This window comes from Pyrgilauda ruficollis, unplaced genomic scaffold (genome assembly GCF_017590135.1).
Source record: "Pyrgilauda ruficollis isolate IOZ18807 unplaced genomic scaffold, ASM1759013v1 scaffold51, whole genome shotgun sequence".
Lineage (NCBI taxonomy): Eukaryota > Metazoa > Chordata > Aves > Passeriformes > Passeridae > Pyrgilauda > Pyrgilauda ruficollis.
Genome location: NW_024526711.1, coordinates 2,108,741 through 2,119,213, shown reverse-complemented (window position 1 = coordinate 2,119,213; position 10,473 = coordinate 2,108,741). Strand labels below are relative to the sequence as shown.

General features: G+C 36.4%; 1 protein-coding gene across 3 annotated transcripts in view; it reads right to left on the bottom strand.

The window, feature by feature from the left end:
• Positions 1-1,797: 1,797 nt before the first annotated feature.
• The window catches only part of LOC121360501 (cytochrome b5 reductase 4), a 30,710-nt gene continuing 22,034 nt past the window's right edge, over positions 1,798-10,473 (bottom strand). For all 3 annotated transcript variants that reach the window (XM_041480367.1, XM_041480368.1, XM_041480369.1), the window contains 6 exons: positions 9,925-10,065; positions 8,602-8,754; positions 7,843-7,993; positions 4,871-4,957; positions 3,323-3,487; positions 1,798-2,418 (listed from right to left, as the gene is read on the bottom strand). In XM_041480367.1, the coding sequence (XP_041336301.1) occupies positions 2,364-2,418; positions 3,323-3,487; positions 4,871-4,957; positions 7,843-7,993; positions 8,602-8,754; positions 9,925-10,065 (752 nt within the window). In that variant the 3' untranslated portion in view covers positions 1,798-2,363. The remainder of the gene's footprint in view (positions 2,419-3,322; positions 3,488-4,870; positions 4,958-7,842; positions 7,994-8,601; positions 8,755-9,924; positions 10,066-10,473) is intronic.

Here is a 10,473-nt window from a genome sequence, read left to right as displayed (position 1 = left end):
AAATTCTTCCTGATGTGCAACCAGAGCCTTCTCTGGTGCAGCTTGAGATTATGCCCTCTTGTCCTGTCACTGGTTGCCTGGAAGAAGAGGCCAAGCCCCCACTTGGCTGTGGCCTCCTTTCAGGCAGTTGTAGAGTGAGAATGTCTCAGCCTCCTCTCCAGGCAAACAACCCCAGCTCCCTCCTTGGCTGTTCTTCATGTGAGTGAGGCACTCTCCAGACCCTTCACCAGCCTTGTTAACCTCTTTTACACTTGCTCCAGCACCTCCATGACATCCTTGTAGTAAAGGGGCCCAGAACTGGAAACAGAACTCAAGATGCAGCCTCACCATTGCACAGCACAGGGGGACAATCACTGCCCTGGTCCTGCTGGCCACACTATTGCTGACACAGGCCAGGTGCCATCGGCGTTCTTGGCCACCTGGGCACACACTGCTCATGTTCAGCAGATGGTTGTCAACCATCACCCCCACATCCTTTTGCACTGGGCTGCTTTCCAGTCAAAACATTTTGTGCCTGTTTGATGACATCACCAGTCAAAAAGGGTAATTACAAGACTGCCAGCAGCTCCATTTTAACACCAGCATTAAGGCTGGGATAATTCCTAATGCAGGCAGCCACACCTGAGCATTGCTGCCTTCAAAAACCACTTCCACTTTACTTTAGATGCTTAGCCTGGTGGCCATCACTTTAGCAATGCATTATATAATTTATGACCTGCAACAAGTCTTTCAAATATTAGAACAATATAAGTAAAACTTAGAAGATTCACTTCAGGCATTTTGAACAAGTTATCTATCATATCTAGATTAGCAAGTTGAAATAATGTCAAATGACCATTTGTTGCTGAGCAACTCACACAAAGACCTGTTATCAGTAATAACAGATCTATTCAAAACTCCAAAGAATATCTGAGGCTTTTAGAAGTATGACAATTAATCCTAAATTACATCTGAAAAATCCTCAAAGTGCCTAAGGTTTTGAGAGCCAGTCCTGGGGAAAACACGCAATTGTGCTTATCTCAGCAGAAAGTTTACTTTGGAACTTTGAAAAGTGTCCCTTCACTTAACCGCACTATAGATACCAAATTATGACTGCTCTCAACTACAGTCTTCTGAAATAACTTGTGACCTATGGGCAACAACTGACAACCAGATCCTTTTCTAACTTCAAGTCCAATAAACTGAGGAGGGGCACTGAAGAGATGACAGTCCAGTTAAGCATAGCCAGTCACTATCAGATAGCAATTTTAGCCTTTTTAAAGGGTATAATTAAGATATTTTTCTTGAATATATTAATGCCACAACCACAAGTCTTGCTTCTTAGGAGGAAGAAATATCCATTCAACACAACAGGAAGACATAAACAGTACTAGATGCCACACAAAACAACACCTACTTATACTAATGACAACATCTAGAAGGGGAGTGGCTGCTCTACTGCTTTTTTCTCCCAAATCCTATCAGGCTGCAGATTACTGCCTCATGACAACTCATTTTTAATAATGGAGTGTAAAAAACCACACTGATGGAAATAACCTCAGTTAATACTAGTGCAACCTGTCAAATATTTTTAGATATTTCTGTGGTCCTGACCCTGGTATCTGTGCTGTCATGCTTTTGTCTTCAGATTGTGTCACAACAAAGGATGCCTGACATCAGTCACATGGGAAGTTTTGTGGGACACCAAGACTCCATGGCTCTGTTTTGAGTTCTCAGCTGCAGTACTAAGCTTGTGGAAACCTTTCTTTATAACACTTAAATGAAAATACAAAAAATTTCGCAGAAATACATGAAGTAATGTAAAATTATTATTTTTTATTATTTGATGTAAATTTTATGTTTTACCAAAGGTACTTTTCTTCTTTGTTTACAAAGCCAGAAATGTATCTGGATCACTTGCAAGTCAAATACAGACATCAGATGAAAAGGAAAATTCTTCAATGACTGATTACCTGAGTTACAGTGCAGTATTTAATTTCAGACAGTATTGCTCTTTGGACTTTTTACAGTAAGAAATAATAAGTTTTATCAAGTCAAAACCTTTATCAGAGCTTGTTGCAAATTTCAGAATTCTCATGAACCAACAACATTAAACACCCGACATAATGTATACTACACTTTTTTGCTTGCCTCTACAATAAATTAATACCCTGGACGACTTAAATATTAGCAAAAATATTTACAAAAAGAAGATAAAACACAGTATAAAACTTCTTTTCCAAGATATGCTTCTTCCAAGAAACAGTTTGGTACCAAGAGTGAAATTTCAAGTCTTACAAAATCGTTTCTCACGTATTTAAATTCATGAAGACAAATAAATAACACTGAATTATACAAACAAACAATGATATCCTCCTATGGGTTTATGCAGTAAAAGCATGTATCTCTTCTTGGGAGTATCCAAGGTCCTTCAGATATCTGAAAGTCAGAAATCAAGTTGGCAATATTAATATTTGGAACTCAAAACCCACCACAGACACAGATGAAGCATAACTTCAGCACCACTTCCTTGTTTTTATTCAGACATGCACATTCAACTGTACCCCTGCAAATACATTTAGAAAACAATCAATGCCCAGGAGCCCAGATATACTACATAAACTTTTTGAGTAATGAAAGCAATTTCTAAAAACAAATACAGATATCATCTGATTTATCTCAGATTTCTCAAGAGGCAGCATAATTATTGGCCAATACACATTGACTTTAGTAGGACTGCAGAAATGCAAATGACATCATACTGGTTCAATATTTTGAAGCTGGACTTCAATAAATTTCAAGAGAAATACAGAGGACCTTTTATCTTAAAACATGCATAAAAAAGAGAAAATACTAGGTACAAACACATATAAATGCATTCATTTAAAAATAATTGAGAAAAGTGCTTCTACTTGAACAACTGCTTTGAACTTCTGTAACTTAATTTATCAAGCTAACACCAACAAAGAAAGCTTATTTCCTATTATTACAACTTTTCTATGAACGTCAAATTAAAAGCAGCATTTAAAACCTTGGGCAAAAAAGGTCACTGTTAAAGAGTTGGTTTTACAAAGTACTGGACAAAGTACTACTCATGAAACTCATATATTGCTGATACTTACTTAGCTACACAGAAATATAAATATACTCCTCAAGTATGGTGCAAGCTCGTTTTTTTAATTCCTTTTTTTTGTTTGTTTTCGTTTTGAAAATTTTCTTACAAAGCAGACAACACAAGGCTGGTTTTTTTTTAAAGACTACCAAATCAGAAACACTACAGGTGATTAGGTGATCAAATTCTAAAGAATTTCTCACTTTCCAGTTCATTTTTTAAAATACTCACTGTACTCCTTGTTCTGTAAAAGGTGTTGGACCACAGATGCAGATAAGCACTTTGGAGTCTCTTCTACTTCTTTTCACAAACTCAGATAGAAGAGATGGAGAAATCTTCCCCTGTTTACCTACCCAATCTTTTGATGGTTGTGAAAGAATGAATTGAACCTCAAACCTGGTAAGCAGAAGAATATTTCATAAACATTACTTCTGATTAGAAATCTGCTACACTAAATGCTAGTGACCAAGACATTGATGTTTCCTGTTACTATCTTCCAGTTCTGCTCAGCTCCCCCTTGCAGTATCAGAACTCACATATATTTAGTCATTCCTACTGATCAGGTCAGTCAAATCACTTCCAATATTGCTTATTTATTTAACCAAATCTTTCAATGTTAAAAATTCCAGCTTTCTATTTCACCTTACAAAAAACCCAGCTGGCACCAATTAAGATACTTAAGCACAGATTTTACTGCTCCAGTAGCATTTTTGCACAAACATTGGCATAGCTCAATACACAAGCAGTGAGATAAGAATGCCTGGCCAAACTCGTGAAAATGTCAGTACAATTTCAGTAATAAGAAAATACTCATTACTGAATGTTAGTTTCAAAAACTCACTAATAGAATAGTAACTAAGTAAAAACCAAGCACTTCTGTATCTGAGGATCCTACAGAAAGGCAAAACAGGCTTTTACTGTAAATTTGCACAATGTCTACACTACAAAGCTTTCAATGTGCCAGACATCACAAGGGTATGAAATAGTATTGATCTTTCACTTCAGTGTTGTGAAAGAACAAGTGCTTTCTACTGAGGAAGAATTCAACTAAGAATTAACCATAAACAAAACATATTTTTACCACATAAAATCTAAGCAGTGATAATTTATCTTGTGGTAACAGCAAGGGAACTGAAATTAAAGGGTAACCTGATAATCCTGTGTGTCCTGACAGAATGATGGACTGTTGAATTAGTTTAACATTACATGTGCACTACTTGCATTTTAATCTGCAACTACATAGTAATTGAGGGCAAAATGCAACAATTATTAAGAAAAAATTAAAGTAATGAGCCTATTTAAACTTTGAATTTCTACATAAACATTTTCATAACCAGTGACACCAAAAAGATTTTTAGAAAACGTCTCTAAATTTATAATGTTTCTCCTGGGATACATTATCCTTCTCTCTTCTGTGCTCCTTTTTTCATAACTGTGTTTTTGATAGTTAAGGCTAAGGCAAATTTTTTTCTGCATCAAAAAGCTTCTCAGTTTTAAAAATCATCTCTTCTAACATATCATCTCCAATAACCATCTATTAAACACTGTAAATCAAATCCCTGGCTTCCCATGGGACCTACAGAATTTAACAACATAGCTTCTGCTATGCATCTGTGAGCAATGGATCTCCTTCCACTCCCTAGGTCTCCTCATATTCTTAGCTAAGAGCTTACAGAATCAGAATCTGTCCTTGTGCCAAAGTGAACAGTTAGTCTAATCCCAGGACTTCTTCTGTACACAGAGATGTTACAAGTTGTTCTCCACAAAACTTTTAATTACCTTTCATCTTTAAGAGCTAATTGCTCTAGCTGGTTTCTCCAGAGTATGTCATCCTCAGTTTTGTTGAAGAAGATCAGTTTCACTGTCCTTAAGAAAACAAAACAAAAATGAAAATTAATTGCAGATTATTTCTGTTAAAGGATCAGAACTTAATGCATCATACAGAAACCTTTTACTTATATTTTTTGTTTTCTCCAGAGGCATTATAAGTCAAAATGAAGCACACTGCACAAGCTTTGAGAAACTTGCCTGGTATAGACAAAAAAGCCCCAAATCAGCTATGCTCCATCTTTAAATACTAAAATCATCTTATTCAGGAACCAGAATGTGCCAGAACCTTTACATGCTTCCCAGGGCCCACTTCTCTGAAAACATGGAAAATAAAGCCCACTACACTAAAGTAGTGCTCCAAATGGTGGCATGGTGCACCACAGCATCAGTGTTACTCAGGTGGGGGAAAAGTCTATAGAATAAAGTGCATAGGAAAGCCATGCATTTTGTTCATGGGCACAAAAGTAGAAAATAGTTATTTTGAGAATAATGTTTTGAGACACCCTTACTGGTACTCCCCATGGTAGACAAAGGTAGCTGCTGCATTTCTCCTCAGTGCTCAGCACTATAAAGAAGAGAAAATTAAAACCTTGGAATAAATTGGTCAGTCTTGCTGAAAATAAGGGAGAACACAACTAAAATGAAGAAGTGGAAATTTAGATATGATCCCCACCAGTAAAGAAAAGCTGGTTGACAGAATTATGACAAAAATTTAGATAACAAATAAGAAGCTTCATCAGCCCTTTGTAAGGAAAGAGAGTGAATCTAACATATTGGAAACTACTTCAAGGGATGCAGATTTTACTGAACTAAAAACACTGGCATGCAAGGTCATATGGAAGACTGCTCAGTGAGAGGAGTTGGAGACCCCATAAAGGATTTTAAAACCGAGGAAGAAGAGGAGATAGAAAGTTAAAAAATTACCTTCCAAACAAGAATGATGATTAAAGTGGGACATTATATTAAAAGTTGATATGAGAACAGAGGGGTAATTTAGGAATGAAAAGGTGGAGACAATGATACAACAATCAAGGAGAATCCAGAATAGGTTACCAGCATCCTATACTTGACAAGAGCTTTAGTCCCCTACTTAGAGTTTAGTGCCTTTGTGCTTCAGTCTTCTTTAAGAAATGTACCACCCACCTGACTGCAGGTATACACAGCCAGTAAAAGGAGCAAAAAATCCTCATTGGAAAAAGGAAGCAAAGAGCACCAATATTCTTTTATAGTTAATACCTTGGCCAAATACAATTTGGCCTGTAAGAGAGGAAACGAGGCTGCAGAAAAAGCATCATGACTTGATGCACAAAAGGACAGTGCAGCTATGAAGGGAACAAATTGTTTCACCCGTTTACAGTAGGCAAGAAATAGACTTACAAGATAATAGGCAGACTTTGTCTAGACAATAAGAATGAAAATGCAATTATCTAAGCCCATTACAGCAAATACTGCCCAGGAAAGCTGAAGATTCTCCAGCATTCACAGCACAGCCCCAGAGGTTCAGCACCACTCACCCACCACTGCAGACAGAGGTTGCTTTGGCACCCTCAAGAGAAAAGTCTATCATTGTACAGATTATTCCTCAGCTTTCTGCAATTTGTGTCCTAGCATATACAATCCAAGCTGTGGCTAGTTACTTTACAAAGTAAGATCATTCTACGCAAATCAGATTTATACTGCTCATATATGTATACACACACACATATGTATCTCATACAGATAAAGATAAAGATACATATATTAAAGACCCTCTGGTAGTACTTTCCCAAAAATAAATTTAGGATTAAAGAGCAAATATAAGGGCAAGGAACCAAATTGCCTACAACAGTCAGAAAAACAAAGCCTTAAAGAGTCTACATATAAATAGAACCTGTCTCTGTTCAAGCCACTCCAGCACCTAACCAGCCTCCACAGCAAGAAGGAAAAATTCATTTACTTTGACTAGTGAGGAAACAGATGCTGCTGCACCCTAAACCAACACTGAGTTCCCATATAAAATTGTGCTGAAAAGAGCTAAAAATGTGTTCCCAAGCACTTTCTCAGATGATTAAAAAAAAAACCCCAGTCACAAAGCCAGTCAGCCACTTTTTATCTGCTACCAACAATACAGGACACTTTGGAAGAACCAAACAGTACAGTCTCTCTGCTCACAAAACAGGATTATATGTAACTGCTGAAATATAACAATCTAAGAACAGTGTCTGGATTTAGAGTTTGGTTTTTTAGAAACAAACTTTTGCAGTCTATGTCATCCTTTGTAGCTTTAGCATGAAGATTAGTGTACAATTAATCTATGTTTCAAACGCAGAAATGCTAGTTCTGCAAGACATAAGAACTTGTTCTCTTGACCAAGAACAAGTAATGCTTTCTTCTTTTAGAGTACAGAATGCATATGCAATACACATCTTTTCATGAATTCAAATATACTTAATGCTGTACTTACATACATGACAAATAAATCTGTGAAAACTGGAACTCACCTGGGAACAACGTGTTAGTGCTGCTTAGCAGGTGAAACCATTAGCTAACAATTCTAATGGATCAGAGAGAAGCCATAAGTAAACAGTTGCAGCCCTCCTCAGTCCAAAACTCAGTATCTACATTGTAGTATCTCCATACTGAAAAAAGACACTCAATTGTGAAGGTAATTAAAAAAAAAAAAAAAAAACCAAAAAAAAAACTCCTCAAAGTTTCTGTTCAGTGAGCTCATTTGTACCACAACTAAACTTTAAAATGCAAATCAGGTCATTATGTTGATGGCAGTCCACAAGCAAATAAGTAGAAGTTGCCTCGCCTCTGACAGATCCTTCCCTAAAGCATGCCAGTTTTTGGTGTAAGTTGAAGAAAAATGTTTTCATACTATTTTATTTTGTTAACTGTTTCATTAACACTGAAGCTTGTGTGTCAAGAAGTCCACATACCTGAGACAGCTAACTTCAGTCAGAGCAAAATTCAGCAGCTTAACCATTGGTGTGAAACCTGTCCCTCCTGCCAATAAAAGGAGATCTTCTGAAGTTTGAACTTGTGACTTCTTGAAGTTGCCTTCAGGATTGCTGACAGAAATACAGTCTCCTATATTTAAAAAATTAAAAAGTAAACATTAATTTGATGAAAACAAGCTAATTAACATTCTGATTTTTTAAAGGCCATTTCATATTGCCTTCATCTTTGTAATATTAGGATTTCTTTCAGAAAGGTATTATACACTTCACATAGAGATCATTCTTGTTAAAAGAAGAGATGTACAAATAAAATGTTATGTCTTGATGGATTTTACGCAATGAGAACACAAACATTTGCAAAGCCAGTGTTAAAAATCTACCTCTGTATCTGAAATGGAAAAGGAAGTGCATCCTAAGTCCCATAAAATGGACCTCCTTTCTTTCTGCAAAAGTACAAGAAGTCGTTCCCAGAGCATATGACATCAACGCCATCAACTATGATGTGTGATACAGTTCACATACATCACTCAGGAGAGAACTTTCTGTAATGGACAACTCCTAGTTACAGTGAGGACAAGCCTTTACACTCAGGGAATGGAGAATAAGGTTTAAAAGAAGTTTTAAGTAAGTCCTGGTTAAGTAGGCAAACAATCAGAATGTCACAATACTCAGACAGTGAATCTTTAAAAATAATGCAATTGTTGCAAAAGTAAACACAACCCCCTAGCATATATTTACCAATTTGTAGGTGGTCAAGTGCCTGTGTGAACAGTCCATGGGAATAAATTTTAATCATTAAATATAGATGCACACCATCATGGCAAGGTGGTTCTTGGAAATCCAGTGGCAAAAAAGGCAACACAGGTGTGTATGGTTTTACTACCTCTGTCCCTAGAGAATAGACAGAAATACAGCTCGAATAATATGAAAAGTACTCTACATCCAGATACTACAAATACCAAAATAAGCAAAGAGTAAATAAATAACCCGTATAGACCATAAAAATAAAACCATCCCATGCTTTTACTCAAGTTATTACTTTCCACTGCACCAGTTTTTATTACAGAATTGGAAGCCTTCTACTTCCAACTAAAAACTTGAGCATGTTATTTCCACACTACTTAGCAATTCAGGACACAGGATGAAAAGATCGTGAGTCATCCCCAAAGAATATGAAAATCTAAACATTTTCATTAATTTTCAAGTACCACAGCTTGATTTATTTCAAATTTAAACAGCAGATTGTTAATATTGCACAAGTAAATTGTCTTGCAGTATAATTTTAAAAAGCTACTGTATAATGACAGTAATATCTCAAGAGCTGGACACTACTAAAGAATTAGGAAGGGGGGGAGGAGGAGGAGGAGGAGAAGGTCAAAACAGTTCTCAATTAAAAATTCTTCTGAGAAGTATCCACCATGTATACGCAATCCAAGTACAGTGACCAGTATAACTATTAATATTTTAACATTAATTTAAGAAGCATCCTTCAAAATAATAAATTGGCTATTTCTTTGATCTTCTGTTTTCTAAGCTTTCACAAAATTTTGAAGAATAGCACATTGAAAAAAAGCACGTGATTTTCAAGACACATTCTTCTCATAATCTCACATTATTGTTAATATTGCACAACTGGAGTGTAAAGCAGTGTTACCATGACTACTATAAATCCCTCAAAAGAAGAAAAAAACCCAAAAAATTGCAACAATACCCTCCTCATTTCAAAATACCTGCAAACTAAAAGGAACTGACTAATGATACATAAGACATATACAATAACCTTCCCACACTTCAAAGAAGAACAGCACTGCTTTGGCTTTTTTAAAGGGAGAGTTGGCAGTAGAGACAATAAGGTCACCAGTAAATGCCAGCCATCTCAATAATTAGCTTTCCATTAATATTAATCCAGTCAGTTCATTATTAAGTACTGATCGTGACCCTGGAAGCAGAGACTTGCTAACAACAATCAGGGAGCTAGTGGCCATGGACTTGGCATTTTCCCAACACTATGAAAAGGATTTATGTAAATATATCCACTACTACATTCTCAATTTTTCTTACCTGCAATGATGTGCTTGAGGTAAATATGTTGTCCAGTGGGAACACGGAGATGTGTTCCCTTAGGCAACATTAGGCAGAAGAGTTTGGTGTCATGGGTAACTTCTGTCTTAGAAACCAACTTGCATTTTCTGTAGAACAGTCCTAAAAACATTTTGTTTGTTAGTTAAGTCTCAATCTGTCATTCTGTTCTTATATATCTTTCAACAAGAGAGACAAATGTATTTCCCTATATACTTATAAAAAGACAATAAATAGACACTTCTTGTATAATTATTTACAATAATTTTTATAGTTTTGGACTGAGGACTCATTTATAATGTTATTTTAAGAACCTCTGAGTTATTGACTGGGAATAAGCAGGAAAGCACCAAAAACTATCAGAAGCATTTGTACCACACTGCAGCTGCACTGAGCTCCCCATTCAAGTACAGCATGGGTACACACCTAAGCAGACCAAAAGCATCTGATGGAATGCAAATGAAACAGAAGCCAGCACAGCATCACACTCCTCAGCAACAGACTGAGCAGGCTGAGGGAGGTGATTCTGCA